Source organism: Pieris rapae, chromosome 5, assembly GCF_905147795.1.
Source record: "Pieris rapae chromosome 5, ilPieRapa1.1, whole genome shotgun sequence".
NCBI lineage: Eukaryota > Metazoa > Arthropoda > Insecta > Lepidoptera > Pieridae > Pieris > Pieris rapae.
In genome coordinates, this window is record NC_059513.1 from 137,926 (window position 1) to 160,825 (window position 22,900).

General features: G+C 35.9%; 4 protein-coding genes across 4 annotated transcripts; 3 read left to right on the top strand and 1 right to left on the bottom strand.

Annotated features, from left to right (window-relative positions):
- Nucleotides 1-207: 207 nt before the first annotated feature.
- Nucleotides 208-7,882, top strand: LOC111000392. Its single transcript, XM_022269802.2, has 13 exons — nucleotides 208-396; nucleotides 535-728; nucleotides 803-1,004; nucleotides 1,104-1,202; nucleotides 1,461-1,618; nucleotides 2,723-2,882; nucleotides 2,954-3,028; nucleotides 3,203-3,251; nucleotides 3,416-3,495; nucleotides 3,585-6,126; nucleotides 6,203-6,302; nucleotides 7,264-7,407; nucleotides 7,477-7,882. The coding sequence occupies exons 1-13, from the start codon at nucleotides 244-246 to the stop codon at nucleotides 7,604-7,606; spliced, it is 4,086 nt and encodes a 1,361-aa protein (XP_022125494.2). The 5' UTR covers nucleotides 208-243; the 3' UTR covers nucleotides 7,607-7,882.
- A 1,651-nt stretch (nucleotides 7,883-9,533) lies between these two features.
- Nucleotides 9,534-15,783, top strand: LOC111000399 (probable sodium-coupled neutral amino acid transporter 6). The gene is made up of 9 exons (XM_022269815.2): nucleotides 9,534-9,799; nucleotides 12,305-12,509; nucleotides 13,018-13,138; nucleotides 13,255-13,367; nucleotides 13,464-13,596; nucleotides 13,799-13,961; nucleotides 14,195-14,363; nucleotides 14,563-14,688; nucleotides 14,777-15,783. Exons 2-9 carry the CDS (start codon nucleotides 12,311-12,313, stop codon nucleotides 15,325-15,327), a joined length of 1,575 nt encoding a protein of 524 aa, XP_022125507.2. The 5' UTR covers nucleotides 9,534-9,799; nucleotides 12,305-12,310; the 3' UTR covers nucleotides 15,328-15,783.
- A 51-nt stretch (nucleotides 15,784-15,834) lies between these two features.
- LOC111000397 (malonate--CoA ligase ACSF3, mitochondrial) lies at nucleotides 15,835-20,723 on the bottom strand. Its single transcript, XM_045628212.1, has 10 exons — nucleotides 20,405-20,723; nucleotides 19,850-19,987; nucleotides 19,654-19,746; nucleotides 18,604-18,870; nucleotides 18,161-18,338; nucleotides 17,804-18,053; nucleotides 17,527-17,727; nucleotides 17,308-17,450; nucleotides 16,757-17,240; nucleotides 15,835-16,257 (listed from the first exon to the last, which is right to left on the bottom strand). Exons 1-9 carry the CDS (start codon nucleotides 20,547-20,549, stop codon nucleotides 16,790-16,792), a joined length of 1,866 nt encoding a protein of 621 aa, XP_045484168.1. The 5' UTR covers nucleotides 20,550-20,723; the 3' UTR covers nucleotides 15,835-16,257; nucleotides 16,757-16,789.
- A 498-nt stretch (nucleotides 20,724-21,221) lies between these two features.
- On the top strand, nucleotides 21,222-22,637 carry LOC111000379 (26S proteasome regulatory subunit 8). Its single transcript, XM_022269782.2, has one exon. The coding sequence runs from the start codon at nucleotides 21,359-21,361 to the stop codon at nucleotides 22,565-22,567; it is 1,209 nt and encodes a 402-aa protein (XP_022125474.2). The 5' UTR covers nucleotides 21,222-21,358; the 3' UTR covers nucleotides 22,568-22,637.
- The last annotated feature ends 263 nt before the right edge of the window (nucleotides 22,638-22,900 follow it).

Genomic DNA, 22,900 nt, shown 5'->3' on the forward strand with positions numbered 1-22,900 from the left:
TACTGAGTACACTTCTCTTTCTCGGGATATGATAACGAATTATTCCCAATTGAAAATAGCACTAAATATTTCGACGCTTGCTACTTTGGATAAATTCAAAAATTTTGAAATTGAGGTATGTTATCTATTCATAGTTAATACTATATATCTATCATAAATTTTATTCAACGCCTTACGCCTGTATTGTTTCAGTATTTTATGAAGTACTCCAAATGCGGCGCTGTATTCCAAGCTCTTGAAAAAATGTTGCTAATTCGGCCTTCGAAAACTTGGGACGATCTTTCAAAGGAGCTCGTTTCGTTGTTAAAATTTTGGTTTAATAAACTTCAATGTCAAATGATAAAACACGACACTGCTTGGTGGAATTTTCTACTGAAGCTTTTGTATTTTGTTAAAGTAAGTTTTATTTAACATTCTATACTTAGTTTCTAAAATTGTTATTCTACGTGCAATTTTTAATTGAGGCTAAACGTTTTTGAGTTTAATAGATTAAACTATATATCATCCTATCCTATCAATATTTAAAATTTTCAGGAGTTAAGAACCAAAAGTCCACTCATAAACAGTAAACTTGTAGAAGTGCTGGGTGAAGACTTACTTCAGCTGACCACAAATAACAATCTGGACTTGAATCAGCGACGGGCGACGCTTCAATGCTTTAACGCGTGCTGTGCGGAGTTGCCCAAACTCTCGAGATTGGCTTTGAGAAAGAAGTTTGAGGAGTATTTGTGAGTTTGCTAAATATTATACACTTTTTTATTTTAGTACAGAGAACATAATAAAGATTTTGCTGCGATTTCAGTACAAAGCTGGCGCACGGCATGCCGTCGTGGGGCGACTTCAGGCTGCAGTTCAGCACAATGGAGACTCTTTTGAGGTGGCTCTTGAGGCGGAACGAACGTTCCGTTCGAGAAGGAGTCGCCGCTTTGTGGTTCCCGCGTGACCTCTACTCGAGGATGGCCGTCAAAATCTTTTTGGAGAGGGATTGGAGTAATTTCTTTAAGGTATATTCATTACATTAGAGCTTTGAATTATTGATTTAATGCCTTTGAATTGTTGAGACTCGAGAGCGATAATTTTATTAAAACACATATTTGTTTCAGGACACGAGAGATTTCCTAAACGCACAAAACGAGAATAACTCTTCAATAATATCTCTAATTTGTAAAAAATTTAATATTGGCAAAACTGAAGCGATAACTGTAACTATATCTTCCTTTACACCTTATAGTTTTTATAATTTTAACAATTGAGTAAATGTTGACGATGATTAGCCTTTGAGGTGCCGGGAATCGAACCCGCGATCGCAGATTGACGCATTGTATGCACCGACTTCCATTCGTTTCGTTTACTGTTTTCGGGATTTACTTCATCATCATCAGGCGAGTTAGGTCTCTTCTGGTTGAATCAAAATCAGAGTCAGGTGAGAGCGAGACACTTAGAGAATTGTGGATTTCCAGGCTACGGATAAAAAACACTGGATTGATTTTAACATGGATAATAAGTGTATTTCCCTGATGCTGGAGTTAAAATTACTGCAGGTTCTTAAAATGGCGCACGCCGTCTCCGACGCTCTCGTGATAAAGAAAGACAATACGAGATCTGTGAAGTTGATTAGGTATGTTTATTGTACTACGAGGCACAAATATTATTGTATTATTTATTCTTTGAAAAAGTTTATGTTGGGAATCCATAGTTAATATGATGAAATTGTATTTTTAAACGTCGATTTTGTCAACAACGTATCCCAAGTGTTGCGAAAGGCCCCGATGGGTGTCGATCTCTATCGATCGATACTTAGCTAAAAGTTTCTTGCTACTTGTGTGTTAAAATACATAGTTAAAACTTATACTAAGTCAGGATTACTTTAAGTTTTAAAAATTCCGGAAATTACGTCTTTTCGACGACAGCAGATTATTATTAGCAACTCAATGAATTGTGATCACCTGAAACTGCGGATGAAGCCGGAATCAATGTTGAATTGATACGAGAAAGTTCTCTCTTCTCGTTCGACAACCATTCATTGATACTAAAATGAATTCTGAACGATTTTGTTCAAAAACGACTACAAAGTCTCCTTGTTGGAGATGTGAGCTTAACATAATTTGTGTTTTATATTTAACTAGCTGACCTGGCAAACGTTGTTTTGCCATGTTTATTATTTCTAGGAAACATATTTTTAATTTTACTACAATTATAATATTTGATTGCCATCTTGCAACCCTATTGCGGATCTGTGAATAAATTTAAAAAAATGAAAATCGAGATGTAAAAATTGGGGTTGATCGTAGAAGGGTGAAAATTTAGGGTTGCATGTATTTTTGTATAGTGTATCTTAAAAAAAATGAAAACGAAAAATTTAGTCTAAAACCTAAATAAATAAATGTAGGGGTGGACCACCCTCAACATTTAGGGGGATGAAAAATAGATGTTGTCCGATTCTCAGACCTACCAGATATGCACACAAAATTTCATGAGAATCGGGAAAGCCGCTTCGGAGGAGTTTAACCACAAACACCGCAACACGAGAATTTTATATATAAGATTGAGTTTCGCTATTTCTGACCTCACTGTTTCGATCTGCAATATCAATAATTGATCATACATGTTTGTATTATTCCATCTAAGCTCATTAATCATCGACAGGTCAAAAACCTAATCTAGATTTTTACCACTTGCGCCCCACTTTTTATGATAACACTAGTGACATTGCCTATTGCAGAAATGGCTCTCTGATTCAAATAGAAATAACCGTAATCGAGCCTTTAAACCGATCATCTGAAAAACTTAACAATGAACGCGAAATAAGTATTTATATGAACGCGATAAACGCCGACAAAGTCAACGAGTCGCTGAAAAAAATATTTGGAATTAAATATGAGGTACCATTTAATTTTGAGCAATTGTTATATTAATTATTGTTTATGACTTCATACAGAGTTTTTTAACTTAGGCTTCGTTCATGGGAGAAGGAGTTCATCAGAGTTCACCCAACACCGCGGCAGACTGTTCACAAATAGAAAATTCGGTTAGTATTCTTATACTTGAATTATTCTCATAGACTTTATAATCTTTGTCGAAACGTCGCACGTTTATGACAGTTGACTGTTGTTTTTTAACATCTACGTCCGATATGAGGGTAGGATGACTTTATGACAATTCGTTGATTTTGTGTTCGAGTAAACAGAAAAGTACTTTGCAGGAGGACAGTCGACAGTTCGCCATTACCACGAGGCGCGGGAAGCAAAGCCGTAAGATATATTTTGATATTGATATGTTTGTGACTTTCCTATTCCTATTTCGCGAACATCAGACGGATCTTAATATATTTAGCGACTTTTTGAGAACGACAGGCATTTTTGATCGTTGTTGGATTGTTTTATGAAATATGTGAATGAAATTACGTCAACTTCAGGTGTCGGAGCCGCTACCCTCAACAAAGGATGCTTCGCGTTGAAGTCTCCGTCCACTACTTCCACGACCTCACTGCTTTTCGTGAGTTCTTTAATTTTATCTTATTATTTATTTAACCTTGTTAAAATTTCCAACACCGGTTAATTTTTTTAAAAACCAAATTGTTTTAGCTCAAAGAAAAATTATCGGAGTATCCAGGGTGTGCTAGAACAGGCGACGAGGAATACGGCCGTATTTGCGCGAAGCAGCTGTTGCCTAGAGTCCCCGAAGAATCCGAAGAAGACATATGCGTTTTAAGCCCTCGTATCAAACCGCGCTGCGATGCTGTCTTCTCCCACAAAATTAACGTTCGAGATTCTGTAGACAAAACCTCAGTTTCTAAACCCAGCACTATCAGCGTAGTCTTAGCTACGACTATAGATTCTTACGAAGCCACCGGACCCCACGACACCTTGGATGGCTTTCCAGAAGATCTCGAACTAAACACGCTCAATTATATGGCGTACCGTCAGCAAAACAAAAGTGAAAGTACATCTGACTTACCAAGCGATGTCATTGAAAATACGCCATTCGTTAGACCTTTCGTCGGCGCACGGGAAAATGTCAAAGTTTCTGATAATAATTATAAAAAGCATTACGAAGATATCGAAACAGAAGTAATCAATTGCGTTAACGATTTAATTGAACAAGTTTGCACAGAATATGAAATGATTTCGCAGTTAATAAATCAAAAGGATTTCACAAACAAATTACTCATTGAAGCTGGTCTTTCAATAACTAACCAAAGTGAACATCAGTCGACCGATACTCAAAAAGCAAAGAAGAAAACTGCTAGGTCGATTAAAATTACTTTTCCAAAGACTAAGAAGAAAGTTAATAAAAAGAAAACAGGGCAACGTCGACCGAAAACACTCGAATCGCAGGCAGCTAGCAAATTATCAATCACTTATGAAACAGACATCAATCTTAAAAGTCCCAAAAACGATATTAAAGGACCAATAACGCGTCGTAGGCGCAAATTATACTCCCCAAAAGATAACCTTACATTTCTTGGCCCAGTTGATTCCGAGACCGGTGTACATCAAAATCTTACTCCGACGACTTCAAAGACTCCTTATCGAGAGATTCAAGAAATGCGGGCCTCGCATAGAGAATCGACCAAAAGAATATCTAGACCAGAGGAGGTAGTCCTGTCATCGCGATCGAAATATTTAAACGATGCCTTTGATAAGTTATTGCAGACCGATTGTAACGATGTAAACATAATGAAATCGAACATCAAAAAAGATATATCAGTATACAACTATATTGATAGTGACGACAGCGATTTCAAAGATGACGTTAACCCGACGAAACCTTTGCTACCTTTACCAAAAACAAACCAAAAAAAATCAAGAAAAAGAAAACAAAAAAGTATAAAGGCAAGACAAGATACGCTCATTGATGAAAGGATGCGAAACGCTTCGGCAGAGCTAGACACGTCTTTTGTTATTGAAAAACCCGTCGAAATCTGCGAAAACGTAGAGGCGGTTATAGTTGTTGAGCCGATTATCGAAGATGAAAATAATTCAACCAAAAAATCAAGAATTATTAAGAGCCGTGATACTAAGAAGAATACTAAATCGAAAAACGCCACTAAAAAAGCAAACAAAAACGCTCAACGACCTACTACGAAAGTGATGAACATGTCTCGCGATAGGGAAGAGAGTATAAGCCCGGGTCTCAAATGCGAATTACAGGCAGACGAAAAGAAGTCTAGCGACTCTCTAGCTCATTTGGACAAAATTAACATAATCGAGAAAGCTGAGAAAGAGGAGTTATTTGAGGATAGTGATTGTGTCTACGAAATAATTGAGACCAAAGCCACAATCGAACACGTTCCACTGGTTAACGCCTCCATTGAGCGCATTCGATTACCCCGGGGCCGAGCCTCCCGGGGCCAACCACAGGACTTTGAATCGATTCAAACTATTGAAAACAACAATGTGATACCCGAAGCCGATAACAATGAGATATGTCGAAATAAAATAATGGATGATGAATTTATTCAGCGCTTTCCACGCGTAAGTGTAGAGAGGATGTCGGAAAAGGATATTAATGAGTGGTTACCACGTGCTAAAACTTCCGTGAGCGGTAGGACGAGTGAATCCTCATCAAAACCGGAAATAAACCATGACAAAAGTCCGTCCGTCAGCCGTAAGTCACGTTTATTTTCTCCCCAATGTGAAATTTTAGCAAAAAGCAAAGATGGAAAATTATGCAATTCTTTGATTCTCCCATTCAAGAACAATAAAAAATCAAAGAATCAAGAATATAATAGCCACACGCCTGAACTGAAACGGGAGGATCCGGACGTAGATAATACGGAGAAAGATATATTATGTCGAAACAGTTCATCGATACGAGCCGTTTCTCTGAGGACTAGAAATACTCCAAAAGCATTGAACAATCGCGTACTCAAGACGCCCTATTCGAAGGAAAATCTCAACAAAGACATCCCTATCGAGGGCCGCGCTGAAAAATTGCGATCGATTTCGTCATCGGAGTCAGACAATCGAAGAATTACCAGAAGAGCTCTCAAGAGGCCTATCAGCGGCAACGACTCATCTTCGAGAGAAGAAGAGACCGAGTGTTCGATGAAAGAGTGTTCCAACGCGGAGGCGATACATAATTGGTTGGATCGAAGCCAACACGAGATCGAAACGGAAGAACGTGAGTATATTATCATAAATAATCGGTTTCACGAACCCAAAACAGCTTTTGTAATTGCGTCGTTCAATTGTTTCAGTCGACGGTGTGAGGCTGAACGTCTTTGAGGACATTTTCAATGAGGTCCAGAAGAAAATCGATTACGATTTAGCGAAAATTAAGAATAATACCAGGAATTCGTGAGTATTTCATGTTTATTTAATTAGTAGTGAAACTCTTTAGGCGTATTATAATATTTTACATATGAAACGTCACGGAGATATGCAACGTTTTTTTTCAAAGGAAAGGGAGATCGGGGAAAAATACACAATATTGTTACTTGTTTAGTGGTAAAATATTAGAACTTTAGATGGCAATTATGTCGCATAACGAAATTTTTATTGATTTAAATGATCACTAGCATGTATACAGAGTGTGAACTGTTTGAATAACACAAATGGAGTGGGGCTTTTACCTTAATAATAAGACACAAAGAAGTTTCACTTCGAACACGTACTTTTTTTAATTCACGAGTCGAATATTTTCGATTCGTATATTTTTATTGAAGTGAAACTTCTTTAGAATCGTTGTGATTTCAAACCGGATGCAACGAAAAAGCGACAGTAAAAAGAGACAGAAACATCAATTCATATGATTTAACGTGGGAGAAAATGAGATAGATAAACTTCTTTCGAATCGTCGTGATTTCAAACCGGATGCAGCGGTAAAGAGAGACAGAAACATCAATTCATCATATGATTTAACGTGGGAGAAAATGAGATAGCAGGCATTATACAGCCTCTCTTTACTGCCGCTTTTTCATTTGATCGAATTTCAAACTTTCGATGTTTTAGTTTTTCCCAAATTAAAAATTTATATTAAACTTATAAATTAAAATTTATCATTAAAATATACTGTTTTAAAAGAACACACACATTTAGATAATGGAAAATGATTAATTTATATATGATTAATAATAAAAAAAATGTTTTTGAAGGTTTCACTTCTACCATGTGTGAATTGCACATATGTTTTTTTATTTTTTATTATTATATTCACAGATACGATGTTTATTAAATAGTTATGGCAGTTTAAATGCAAGCATTATGACTTATTATGAAAATTATTATTTGTCTAATATACTTTTGAACAAATACACAGGTTATTACACATTCAAAGCGGTGTAGTGAAGCAAATAGAAGAGGCGCGTTTGCGTCGCCGGGCCTTGTACGAGGAGACCGCTCGCGAGATATTCTCAGACATAGGCAAAACCCTCGACGCCAAGTTCACCGAGCTCGAGTCCAAGTAGGTTCGAGACTCATCTTCGACATTTCAGCCTCATTTATGTCATTCAGATCACGACAATGTTTCCAGGTGCGAGAGAGTCGACGGTCTAGTTCTGAAGAACATTTCGCGAGACTCGAAGCAGCTGATGTCCGAAATCGCTGCAATTGAAGTGGACGTGAGGTCCCACTCGGAACACTTAGCCCCGAGGAACAACTGACTCTAAGCTCCATTTGTTCTTGGTTTCCTTCATTCTGTGGTTATCGAACTCACTTCAGTCACAGATCACACACGAGTTAACTCGATAATTTATATTTAAGTTGTTAAATGTTTTCTTTTAGTTATGTTTAATGCGTAATTCGGTAAACTATTGATTTTTTTTATAATAAGAAAACTTTGATTTATAATATTATTTTAAAGGTTTGTAGAACAATACAAAATACTGAAATCATATCATCGAAACACAATGCAATGTAAATAAACGTTTTAAAATTGATCATTTGTTTTTCTGATCTACTTAGCCTGGTCTAAGTGCTAAGTCCGTGCACTAAGTTAGATACTTACGTAAGATTAAAAGGATTAGGAATACAAGGATTTAACGTATACTTTAAATGTAAGGGGCTAATTATATTGTTAATGTGAGATTTTTTTTTAATTTTTCATTACAAAACCTCTTAAAAGTTGTATAGGTACACCTAGGTCTCTCTATCAGCCACCTATTCATATTTCTAATATTAATATGCGACAGGAAGCCAGCCATCTCGCGAGCCCTGTCGCTTCGCTTTAGCTGCAGTGACTGATGTGTTTTACAATTTTATAGGAAAAATAACTTCTAAGTAGTTGCAAATATTATCAGGAATATTATAAGATGCATTCCTGTCTGTCGTGTTTGTAAGGTGGTTTTCTGGTTTTAGATTAAATCAGCAGGAAGTCTGCTAATGAATAATATGGTTGTTTTCCTTCTTTGTACCATTTTTTATTTATTTGTATCGTTTTCCATTTAACTCATTTTCTTATAGCAAGTATATTATTATATTTCTTATAGCCAGTATATATGAGCGCGTACTCTATTTTCGTCCCCAATGTTTTCTCATTAATGCTTTGCTGTAGTGTAATAATGACAAACATGGAGGTGACTTTAAAAGATGGCAAAAGTCAGAAAACTTTCGGTGCACCCAAAAGTGCATTGCAAAATGATATAATAGTAGGTGTAATAGGTAGTCATGGTACCTTGTGAATTGTGAGTATGTATCAAGATTAAAAGTCTTCTCCTTTCAAAGTCGGTAAACAATATCTATTAACTATTTAGGTCACCTCAGATGACCTGAAGTCTTTGAAGTACTGTCACACGCTGAAGTTATAATAGAGCGTGGTATTATGTCGACAAAATCTAACCTCAATTTAATAGACAGTATTAAGTTACACGAAGAATATGTACAGTGGCGTAGAAAGAAATTGTATCAACTATTAAAGTATTAGTAGTATTTTTTATTGCTTCAAAGTTATAGGTCGTATTTAGATCGATCGCTCGTCTCGATGTTAAAGAAAACAACATCCAGAAGGCTGTCGTCGCCCGAGAGCTGCTAAAGTAACATGAAAATTTGAGCTACTGTAGAAGTATGGTTCATACCAATCAATGTGTAATAATAATAACGGTTAATGTGTGTTAATAATGTCTTAACAGTAATTTATAGTTTACTGTTTAATATTAATACAAATTATTTTGAAGTTATTTATTTTTCCTTATACAACGGCAACTACTGTTTCTAAACACAGAACAGCAAGTGTTACACTTGCATGTTCTAGTGTCGTTAAAAAGGTAAGAATGCGTTAAGAGTCATAAAGGATTCAATTCACCACTTTACCTATATAAAAATTGCCTATTAGTAAATGTCGCCCGGAACTTAATATCCCAATTTCCCAAATACCTTTAGGATAAAAACATGCGAATTGCTATGAAGTTCATAATTTTGAATTTTAATCAAAGGTACCTTTTATTTTTACTACTCCCAAAAGGACGTAGGTCTTTGACCTCTTAAAACCTGAATTTGCGTTCTTACATATGCACCGCTGTGCAGGACTGTCCAGTCGTATGGAATCAGCTTATTGTGTTAATCCATGCCTCAGAATTGATCGAACCTCCACAGGCGCACGTCAGACCGAATATTGGCTGGCGTTCAGTTTAAGCGCCGAATTCAATTATATGGGACCTTTTACATAGACTAGGATAGATAAGTCTCATTAAATAACAATATATAAACCGAAGTCTTTATAATTATTGGTTGTTTCCCATTTTTAAAGAAATGCATTTGGAATTAAATCTATAAACAATTAGAAAAAGATAAGTGCTGTGTTACTTCGACATGTGATTGATTTTTTTGGTTTCATCAGTTATTATCTGCCCTTTGAAACTGTAAGTAGAACTAAGTCCCTACCTTAATTTAATATATTTATATAATAGTTTTAATGTAGTATACCAGTACCTACTTAGTATTGTGTCCTGGGTTACAATAAAATACAATTATAACGTTAGTTTTAATTTAATGTATTAACATAAGTATAGAGGAGTTTTAGGATTGTTTCAATATTTTAACCCTAATGTGTCCATACTATATGGTTTACATTCGAAAGTATATTTCAGAATCTATTAAAAACGGAAACATTACTATTTAGATTTATGAATTACCTAGAGTATCAAATTACCTACTTAAAATGTTTGAAGTAATGTGTATAAAAAATGGCTTATGAAATATTTTAGATTTTGTTTAGATTCAATAAATAATTTGGAAAAAGACGTTAATTTTGTTGTTTAAAGTAATTGAATACATTCTTATTCTTAAATGAAGTAGGGAAATTATCGAACTTTTAATTGCTTTCAGCCTGTGTTACATTAGGTACTAAGTAGACTAATTTTTAACGCGTTTGTGTTTTCTTACCATAGTCACAAACGTATTGGTCTTATTTGAATTAGACATATTTCATCAAAAAGGATTCAGTAGTTAGAACATATCAGCATGCCGAACCAGTTGACGAACGCCAAAAATACGATAAACAAAATCTAAAATATGTTTCATTCAAGTGCTAGAAATTAATTTTTATACCTTGACGTCATTCAGAAGAAACCTGAATATAATCTAGATTAATGTCACCCAATAAATCCGAAATTAACATTTTTAACTGCACAATAATTATAGTTTTTGACATACGAGGCGTACTCGAGTTTCATTGGAATTAATACTGATTGGTTTATGCTGTATGCCCTACGCTTAACAGAGCACTCGTGGTTAAAAAGATAGACCAAAATTGAATGGCTGTATGGATTTAAGTGGTTTAATATACTGCAACGAGAGTCATTTCCGGAAAAAAAAAATCAAAACAACATTTTTGCACGTGATAGTTGTTTTCGAGCTGCAAAATTAATTTGCCATTTTAACCTTTCCTGATAACGTTTTTTATTTGTGAACCTGTAATAAAATATAAGTAATTTGAGAGTGCTAAGTCAAGCAATTTCATTTAAATTTAATTACCGTAGCCTAGTAATACGTTTCATATCCGAATGGCAAATAATTATGGCTGTACAGATTCGGTATGTCTGTCTGTCGTTCATTTTATTCTAAAACTGTTAAACACCATGCAAGTTAAACTTGGTAGAGATGGAACGGTTTTTTGCTCACTTATGAAATAAAAAAGCCATTTACTAATTGAAAGAACAAAGTAAAAAATGTTTTTATCAAACAAATTGTTTTATTAAACTCAATATTTTAAAAATTAGTTTCAGAGTGGTTTAATTGTGTGTCACTTTTTCTTTCTAGCTTTTAAATAAAAAATAATGGAAATATCAGTGGTTGCATCACAGTAATGCCTTGATTCACACACTTATTTCTTGACCTTCGGGTAAAGATCTCAAAACTACGTCAATCGTCATGTAACAGGTTCCGGTGAATACGATTAAAAGGCGTGGATACCAATTATTTTAATTTCTATTAATTAATCTACATTATCTGACTGAGTCCATATTTCGGTAGATCAAAATACATAATGTTATTTCATGTTTTTTTTAATTAGCTGTGCCATGTATCCAAACTTTATCTGTAATGTATATATCATGCAATATAATAAGATACAATTTAAGTATGACTTTGTTAAGCCGATACCATCATTATACCTCCTGACTAAACGTCTCTTCCGAGTCCTGCGAATAAAAGACTGTCTAAAGTAAAGTAAAGTATGTGATAGCAAGGACTAAAGTGTGTGTCACAGAAGTATTATCAGTCACAACTTATCACCTGTGCTTTTGAGAAAATTAATACTTAGCCTTTGCGGGAAGTAATAAAATGAATATATAAATAAACGAAAACTAAATGTAAAAACATGTTTTTGAACGTTTTATACGTTCATATCCTAAATAACTGATTAAGACAGTGAGCCTATGATCACTTGCGGTGCTTCAGGATAACCTTTTCTTGACATCGCAGTCTTAAGCCGGTGGCAAAGAGGGCACTTAAGCCGTATCAGTATTTAAATAAATGAATATTGTGTTATCACTTTCATACTATGCATTAACATAGATAACAAAAAGGCTATTCTTTTAGAACATTTACATTGTATTATTATAACACAAGTTCAATTTAAAAACCTACTTTTATCATACAAGCTCGAGAAACGTAGTATGCGTACACATAGGGTGCGTTGATACAGATTTAATCTAGAAAACTGCTATTAATTTTAAATTATTATCATAAAATAATTACAGGTTATTAGGCCCTACTGATATAACTTTCACTCGCTTAAAAGAGCTTGAGATAACTATTCATATAAAAAGATAAGAAAAGAACTTAAAAAGATCATCTATGAATTAGAAATAAGAAATAGTGGGTAATTTAAGTATGTGCTCGTCTTTATTTAAAATCTTTTTCAGATAAACATGAAATTGCTACGTTTATCTGAAGAAAACGTGGTTGGTTCCATTCCAGCCAAAGCCACTCAGGTGATGATGTACCATGATAGATATACAGCTGGAGAGACCACGGGAGGTCTAAGCGTGATCTTCACGATGATGTGCATCATTGATTTATTTGGAGTGTTTCCTGTGGTAGCATTGCCGAAAAGCATTATATCGTGTGGTTAGTAACTCTGGTTTAGTCAACATATTTAAAGTCTAATATAAAAAGGCATTAAAACTGTCTGTGATATTTTATCATGACCGCGCTAAATACAGGCCAACATAATGACGGCCGGATCTTAGTGGCTTGTTCGGAAATGTAACTATGAAACCCGGTAAAATATACGTAGAACGGTGAAATTGTATTTCAACCATTCCGACCCCAAAATAAAAACCTAAAAAGTTTCGAATTTTGGTTGAACTGCAACTGAACAAGCCTCCCAATCTTAGGCCTTACGCCTGTTGATCCCGTTTATAAGTCTTTATTGAAAATGTCCGGAAAGCCACTTAGTGATTGGATATATTTTCTAACGAACTCTCATGTGAAACATATCTAGGTTAACCACAGAAACGGATACGGTTTACTGGGCGTGTAAAACATACGTCTGGGAGTTCCAAGAATCAATCATAACAGAAAAAAAAGAGAAAAGAGAGATTTTATTAGTCATGACAATCCCATGATATTTTAGGAATTTATGGCATTCCTTTGGTCCTGGCTGTGGTCGCGCTACAGCTCTATACTGCGGTGCTGCTCGGAAGAAGTTGGATTTTAGCACACGATATCTCACCCAATATTAGAGAGAAGAGTCGGTAATAATAGTTGTTTTAAATTATTTTCAACCATTAAAATACCAATTATTTGTAGTCTTTTATAACGACGAGTGGAAAACACTGCTGGTCTTCCGTGACACTTTTATCTTTTCCAGATTTCCATACGCAGCAGTAGCAGAATTAGCATTTGGAAAGACTTCTCGCAGAATTGTCACATTCTTAATTGATGCTACTGTTTTCAGCGCGGGCGTTCCCAATTTCATATTTGGTAATTTTATTAAATAGAAATTATACATTATAAACACAGTGGCACAGTATGTTGAGAGGTTTGACAAAAAGATACATATCTTAAAAATGTTTTCAGCATCGCAAAGCATGCAGTTATTCTGGTGGAAAATAACGGATGGAGACGTGGGCATCACATACTGCGTATGGATGGTCGTCATTGGTCTATTACTCTGCCCAGTTATGTGGCTTGGTTCACCCAAGGATATGAAGTTAGTTTAACTTGTGCAATAAATAATCAGCATGTTTGGTAGATTTCGCTGGTTAAAGTGGTGAAGGTCACCCAGTCCTACTCAGCGCTCAGTCTTAAGTCCGATACTAATAAATATTACCTAAATAGGCATACAAATTTACCCAATCTTAGTTTTTCTGTCCACCTTATGATAGAAACAGTTAAAAAATTATCTCCCACAGGCCTCTAGCGTTGACATCAGTATTCATTGTAACAACAGTGGCTATCTCCACATGGACCTGCATAATTAATGACGATAAGTCCCCTCCTCCGTCAGGGGACGTAGTAGCCTATATGCCTAGTACTAGAGACTTCCTGGTGGCTTATGGCATCATGGTTTATCAGGTTAGTTTATACATAGGTATAAAATTGTATATTTATCAATCAAGTAAAATATTGATCTGCTGGCTAACCAGATTTTTTTCAAAAGTAAGAAAAAAGAAAGATGAAAATTATTGAGTAAACTTCAAAATTCTGCTCTTATCTTATATAATCTTTGAGGACTTTTGGGGATTTTGTTTAGTCTAGGAATTCATTTTAAATAGGTAATATTTACATAGCAAAAAACCCTTTTCCAGTTCGACATCCACCCAATGCTGCTTACCCTGCAAGTGGACATGAAAGACAGTCGTCGTATTCACTCGGCCGTGTTGGGAGGGTTCGCAGTTACAGGAATCATGTTCACGGTCACCTCATTCCTAGCAGCCAAGAGATATGGGAATAATGTACAGAGCAATATACTACAAGGTTGGCGAGATTTTATTGTATGTGTTTGCGATAAATCGGTGTCGAGTGCGCTCTAAGTATATGGCCTATAGGTCCACACAGTATGGCTTGTCCTAAGTTATTTTCCTTCAATAAATAATTCGACAGTTTATGTATTACTTGGTGACTATTAAGTTATCAAATACCGTCATTAACTGCTTGAAATATCATTTTGGTTTAGGGTTGCCCCCATCAATAACTCTATACATAGTGGCTCTTCTCGTCACATTGCAACTCTGCCTTTCGAGTGCCGTCGGCAACTCAGCCCTGTTCCAACATGTTGAAGATCTGCTTAAAATACCAAGAGGTAAGACCATTCAAGTTTGCTCGGTCACCATCATACTTGAATATCCGAGATAAAAAGTTTTTATAATATTCTAACTGTATTTTTTCAGAATTCTGTATACAACGGTGCTTAATTCGGTCGAGTATCATCGCACTCGCAGTATTTCTAGGGGAGTCCGTGCCAAGATTCGATCTAGTGATGGGCTTAATTGGCTCAACTCTTACCGGTCCTCTAATGTTTATATTTCCACCATTATTTTTCCTTAGATTGTGTTATAAAAAGTCCTCTGTACCAAACAGTGCATTGCCATATAGTAAATTAAAGACTGACAATCTCCATAAAGTGACGTTGGGAGAACTCAAAAACGGCAAAGATCCGTCAAAAATGGCGTTGTTTATGCATTCATTTGACACGAAATACAAGACATTTACCAATACGTTAGGTAAAATGGGCGAAAACGATATGGATGAATATAATATAAAATGGTATGACATAGTATTAGCAGTTCTTGTTATGTTATTGGGTATATTGGCCACTGCTTTAGCGACATATTCAAGTTGGTCAGATGCGATATCGTCAGCATCTTTTTCACCACCCTGTATAGTCAATTCTACCGCTGCCGCGAGGAGTTTTATTGAAAGAAACATTCGAATGACGTAAAATAACTAAGTTATCTAACGTTGTAATACTGCCTGTGCCTACTGTTTAGCCTGACCAGAGGCGTACTTAAGATGGTGGTCCTAAAAAGAAAGTAAGATTCCGTAATATAAAATGTGTTTTACTTACAAAAAAAGGCGACTCTTTTCTGTATGTAAAGTTTGAAAATCACGATAGATTAAAGTGACGGTACATAGTTTAATCCTCTGCCATTAATAACGCCTAGTATTTTTATGTTAGCTATATAGTGTGTTGACTTTGGTAATTTTTACCATTATAATTACAATCAATATAAGTTGTCTTCAACAATATTATGTCTTTGTTGTATAATATATGCACAATTGTTTGGGTAAATCGGACCAGATTTAGTGTTTGACAGGTGTATAATGAATTTTGTTATGGTTTACTGATGTAAATCATATGTAATCTTAATCGTCTCTATGTAAAAATTACTTAATATTTCTTGCGATAAGTTTAATATATTTTGTACAGCTGTGTAAATAAAATACATTTAGTAACAAATAACAAATATTTTATTCAAATAAATAACAATCAGTCCTCGACCTGCAAAGTGTCGTAGACGTAACTTTCCCACGTTTTCGTAAAATTAACATTCGTACAGAAACTTCAATACAAAATACATTTGAACATGTTATTTTTCATTCGCTCGCTAATATTCGACAACGTGCTAAACGTACAAACGAAAACTTTTCTCTTTGTTTAAGATATTAAAAGCAAAACCCGTCTAATAAGTATACCTTTAACTAAAGCTATGTACAAGAGTAACTTTCTATATATATTTAAAGCATTTAATAGCATTAATATTTGAAATGCGTCTTTTGCGATGCGCGTAGACATAATCCGTGTAATCGTAACTCTCCCAACTCTCGGTTTCTCTTACCGTTAAGTTAAAGAAGTAGGAGTAAATATAATTTGTATTGTCTTTTATTTACATAACTTTTACACATTTAAAGAAAAACACTTTTTTAACGGATTATAGATATGTATTATTATATTTAAACTTATAATTATTTGTACATAATTTTAAATTTAAACCGACGTTTCGCGTGCTTTACAGCGTGCGTGGTCACGGTGACTGAAGACAAAGGTGTTAAATGTCAAAAAGTATTACAGCTGCAGAAAATGTTGTGTTATCTGTATTTATTTCCCCGGAGTTGGTATCGACTAATAGTCTACCAGACTATTAGTCGATACCAACTCCGGGGAAATAAATACAGATAACACAACATTTTCTGCAGCTGTAATACTTTTTGACATTTAACACCTTTGTCTTCAGTCACCGTGACCACGCACGCTGTAAAGCACGCGAAACGTCGGTTTAAATTTAAAATTATGTACAAATAATTATAAGTTTAAATATAATAATACATATCTATAATCCGTTAAAAAAGTGTTTTTCTTTAAATATAATTTGTACAAAGCTACAGGAACCTTCTGCGCGGCCTCACTTGGATCTCTTAAAAACCAAGTCTTTCGCGAAGAGCCGCCTGATCTCCTTCTTATCCAGCTTCCCCATCGCGTTTCTGGGCATTTTCTCAACCGTCAGCATGGTCCTGGGCAACTGGTAGGGAGCCAGCTTCTTTCCGACGACGTCCTTCAACTGCTGGAGCGACACGCTCTCGTTCTCTTTCAACTGGAGCACGGCCGAGACGATCTCCCCGAGGCTGTCGTCCTCGATCCCCAGCACCGCCGCGTCCGCCACGCCGGGGTGTTCCAGAATGGCCGACTCCACCTGGACGGCGCTCACCTTGTAACCCCCCGTCTTGATGATGTCCACGGAAGACCGGCCGAGAATTTTAAACGACCCGTTCGAGAAGGACGCCACGTCTCCCGTTCGGAACCAGCCGTCGCTCGTGAAGTCGGCTCCGTCCACGCTCGGCGCTCGGTTCCAATATCTGGTCGAGAAAAAAGTTTTTCAAACGTTCATTTAAATAAAAAAGAGATAAGGTTAAGACCTCTGACCTCGTAAACACGTTGGGTCCCTTCAGAAGCAATTCGCCTTCGAAGGCGCCATCGGCTTCCTCCCGGTGCACGGTCACCTCCGTCTCTACCGAATCCTCGTTCTCTCCGAGGCTCTCGGCGACGCCCAGTCTCTCCAGCGATATCTGAATCGAGGCGGATATCATCGGCCGGCTCCCGAGAGCCTAAACGACGGTTCATCGTGTCGATCGGTCCACTCACCTGTAAGTCTGGAGCTCGACTCTCCACCGTGACCAGAGGCTCGAGGCCCCCGTCCCTCGCGGCCGCGATCCGGGCCGACACCCCGGGGAGCGGTGTTCCGACGCAGCCCACCCGCCTCTCGTCTACGGGTCGGTACGGGTTGCTCAGGGCCATTCCCACTTCCGACATGCCGTATCGCTCGAGCAGGCGAAGCCCGGAGATCTGGAAATCGCCATAATGGAACAACCATGATTCATAAATTTGTTTAGTGATTATCGAAGGAAAAGGATAAACTCACCTCCTCCCACTTGTTGAACAGCGTCTCGGGCAGAGGGGCCGAGCCGGCGCACATCAGTCTCATCTTGCTCAAGGTGTTCCGGACGTACTCCACGGTCTTATTGTCCGTGAAGAGAGCGGAGTGGTCGGCCGCCAATCGCGCGTACATGGCCGGCACTCCGTGGAACACCGTGACGCGGGGCTCTTCGGATCCTTTGCCCAGAAGACGGGACCAAACCGTGTGCGACGCGAACGACGGCAGCATGCGAATTCTGAAAAAATCATTTACTCAATTAAATAAATAAACTTTATTTTATTTCCATATAGATATGAAGTAATGACAAAATTGGTCTTATCATATTAATTTCTTCGATCTCACCTGGCCCCCGCAGCCAATGTGGCATTCAAGGAATTGAGCTGTCCATGTATATGATGCAGTGGCAATGTGTGTAACACAACGTCACTGGCTGAATATTGCCATGCGCTATGTAAAGCCGCAATCTGGGTTGCCAGCATCCTGTGCGTCCAGACTACCCCTTTTGGTTTGCTGGTTGTGCCTTTAAAAAAATTATATTATTATGTGTAATAGATCTAGTAGCAACGTTGGAAATATTAAAGAGACTTGACAACAGAAACTAGTTGATTTGAAACTTTCAATGAAAAATCTGTATCATCCTTTTGCCATATTAAAAAAATGTGTAAAGAGACCCTCTTAATTTATTGCCCTGAATGTTTTGTCTGTCAAAAATTGTTTCACACTAGCAAATACACAGCCATTAGTGAATGGGAAAAAATATTATTGTTGTAAAGAAATTAACTTACCACTAGTATAAATCAACATAGCATCTTTTCCACCATACCATAAATTTGTTGGTCCCGTTTCTCCTAGACCAATCTCTGGTTTCCATTGATTTGGTACTTCATCTTTATCTTTATCTCGATCTGACACTAATAATGGCTTTGAAAGTTCAGATGTGACTGGTCTAAGTAAGTTTTCATGTTCCTTTGTACATATGACTAGACCAGCATCACTATCAGTTATGAAATATTTCAACATTTCTGGTGGGTGTATAGATGTTAATGGAACAGCTGAAATAATTTTAAAGTTTTTTAGTTCAAAAAAAGTGCATGCGTACAAAGTACACATGTCAGAAGTGAAACTACTTTACAAATTAAATATTACTAAGGTAAAAGCCCCAATAGATGATCATGTACTAATACATTACCACTCCATATATTTGCATATCTATATGCACACTGTACACATGCTGATAATATAATCAAATAGGAAATCTGCATTTACTGCACAAGACCTTGTGACAGAATTGCCATTTAAAGTGCTATAATATAAATATACTACATAGCTAAAGCAACCAATAGCATTTATTTTTTTCTCAATCTTCCATACTCTCTCTCTCTCAATATTTCACATTATAGCTCTCTCCTACTTCTCGCTCAAGGGCACTGCGTGTGATGCGACATTCACTCCCTCTAGATTTTTCTCACTGGCTTGCTCCCTACTTTCACTTCATGGCTATTTGCTTCGTGCTAAATTCACCCCTTCACACGCTCTCTCAATCGGTCTCAATTGCTCTCTCCCATTCGACGACTTTTATTATAATTATTGCATTTCATCTATAAAAATGTTACCCTCATGCCTCTAAAAAGTTTAACTTCAAAAAAACATTGGAAGAAAACATATTTAAATTAAGTTTATGTAATATACAAAATGTATATAATATAAAGGCTACCTTTGGAGGTAGTTAGTTAGTGGAACCATGTCAACAAAATTATACATGTTGTAACTTACCATATTTAATATACCTTATGGTGAAATTGGACTTTTAAAGTAATGAATACCATTTTTTTTACCTATATTTCCTGTCATCCAAATTGCCCACTGTGCAATGATATGTGAAACATTGTTGCTACACAGGTATGCAATAGTTTTTTCTGTTTCACCCACTGAAAAGCAAGCAGTTTTATTATTCCTTTTTATGGTAAATTATTATTATTATCAAGCAACAAATTGTTACACAGTTATATTTAAAACAAAGATGAGTCTTACATAACTGTGCTGCAATGTCCCTACTAAGGTCATTTGCTGCATGATATAGTCCGGCATAGGTAAATGTTCCGGAGTCATCTTGTACTGCCACTCTGGATGGGAACAAAAGTGCTTTACGGAAAACTGGTATTACTCCACCTGCCAACAATATTCAGAAGCAATAGATATTATACAACCTCCAGAATAGAAAGTTTACATGACAAAATAAACTTCTTAACTATATATATAACTATTTAGAAGCTATTGCTTAAAATGGAAACTGACATAATCCAGACAAATTAGTCACTTTGTGTAAGAATATGTAGCTTAAATTATCTGATCTGTTTGCAGTTTCTAGTTTTCATTCTTCTGCAATTTTTTTAAGAATAGCAATATTCAATCCTTTAAAAAGATTTTTTTGACTTATTTTTTTCTTGGAATTTAGATAAAACGCAATAAGTGTGATAAATGATAATTTTTAAGATATATAATCTATTTTCGCAACAATAAGATAGGTATCTTAAAACATATGATAAGGAATTTTATACCTAAATAATATATTAAATATACACATACCTGTTTTAATATCCTGGTTAAAGGAATTTAGCAGATCTAAATTGTTCTCTTTTTTTGGAGCTGCATGGCAGGTTCTTTTAAAACATAACACAATATGTTTTCTCAAAAGCCGGTGATACGTATGGGGTCGAAATATTAATCCCATAGCAGATGTTGTAAGAGATTTAAATTTTTTACACTAATTTAATAGCTTTTGTCTTATAAGGCATTAGAGGTAGACTTGTAGATTAAATATTTACCACCGATATGTTGCGAAGAACTAAAATTTGTAAGCTAATACGAATTACGATAACTGATTAGGCGGACAAAGTTCAAAATATTTAATGACAATTAACAATTTATTTATCACAAATATATTTAAGGTATGTGAACTGTCGAACACCAAAGTCTAATCCGTTATCGTTTATTTTGACGGCTATAAAATTCAAATTACCTTAAAATAAACGTTTTTCACAACCACACAAGTTAAGTTTAGCTTAAATATCTCAACAAGTTGAGATTAATGACATTAGATTTAGTTTTTAAGTATAAGTGCAAATATAAATAATTATTATATTATTATAGATGCTATGATAAATTTGTGTTACGAGAGAAAAATAGTGTTTACAACCTGAAACTATCGTTCCACATAAAATTGACATACGATAGCTGCCTGGTTTCACGATATATAATTGTAGTAAATAATTTCGACTGTGCTTGGAAATCTTGTTTGGCGCATTTTTTTAAATATTTAGTCTACGTTACTACATAATACAATAAAAAATATTTGCAGATAATCTGTGGAGTGACTTGTAGTTTCGTGTCTGGTGTATTGTCAAAATTATAATTTAATAGTTTTGACGTCTTCAGTTTTCGAAATCCGGATCATTATTAAATTTTGATATTCATCGAATTGTTATTTAAATGTAATTTGTTTTTATTTCACAATTAATGAGATAACAACTAAGTGTTAAAATGACTATTACGAAGATGGATGTAGACCCCGTAAAGGGTGAAGGATTTCGCCCTTACTATATCACCAAGATTGAAGAGTTGCAACTCATTGTGGCTGAAAAATCACAAAATTTGCGGCGACTGCAAGCTCAACGTAATGAACTCAACGCCAAAGTAAGAATGTTGCGAGAAGAGCTTCAACTCTTACAAGAACAAGGTTCGTATGTTGGCGAGGTTGTTAAGCCGATGGATAAGAAAAAGGTCCTTGTAAAAGTTCATCCTGAAGGCAAATTTGTTGTGGATCTAGATAAAAATGTTGATATCAATGATGTTACCGCCAATTGTCGTGTTGCACTGCGGAATGAGAGTTATACTCTGCATAAGATTTTACCCAACAAAGTAGACCCGTTAGTGTCCTTGATGATGGTGGAAAAGGTCCCTGATTCTACATATGAGATGGTTGGCGGTTTGGATAAACAAATTAAAGAGATAAAGGAAGTAATTGAATTGCCTGTTAAACATCCTGAATTGTTTGATGCTCTGGGAATCGCACAGCCCAAAGGTGTGCTTTTGTTTGGCCCTCCAGGTACTGGGAAGACTCTGTTAGCTAGAGCAGTAGCACATCACACAGAGTGTACTTTCATCCGTGTTTCTGGTTCTGAATTGGTACAAAAGTTCATTGGAGAAGGAAGCCGCATGGTTCGAGAACTCTTTGTTATGGCAAGAGAACATGCCCCATCTATAATCTTCATGGATGAGATTGATTCCATTGGTTCTTCACGTATAGAATCTGGCAGTGGTGGAGATTCTGAAGTTCAAAGAACAATGTTGGAACTACTTAACCAGTTGGATGGTTTTGAGGCAACTAAGAACATAAAAGTTATAATGGCAACAAACAGAATTGACATTCTAGACCCAGCCTTGCTACGACCAGGTCGTATTGACCGGAAGATTGAATTCCCTCCTCCAAATGAGGAAGCTCGTTTAGACATCTTGAAAATTCATTCACGCAAGATGAATTTGACTAGAGGTATCAATCTACGAAAGATTGCAGAATTGATGCCAGGTGCTTCTGGAGCTGAGGTGAAAGGTGTTTGCACTGAAGCTGGCATGTATGCGTTAAGAGAACGTAGAGTGCATGTCACACAGGAAGACTTTGAAATGGCAGTGGCAAAGGTCATGCAGAAAGATTCAGAAAAGAATATGTCCATCAAGAAATTGTGGAAATAGATTAATAATTTGCTATTATTTGTATTAACTCTTACCTTACTTATCTAATTAGATGTAACTCTTTTTCAAATGTTGTTTTATTTATATGTGTTTTTCCAAAACTTCTGCATAGATATTTCTATCACTTATTATAATATTTTCTTTTAAAATATAAATTAACTGTTTTGCCCTACACCGAAAGGAAACCACATATTTGGTGCTTACCTTAAAATGGAGTATGTCTAACTTGTTACACAATATATTAATTAGGTCTTTCAAGCTTATTACAAATTTGATATCATTTTATTTAATAAATATATTAATAATAACTACCCTCTTGCTATGCACTTTTAT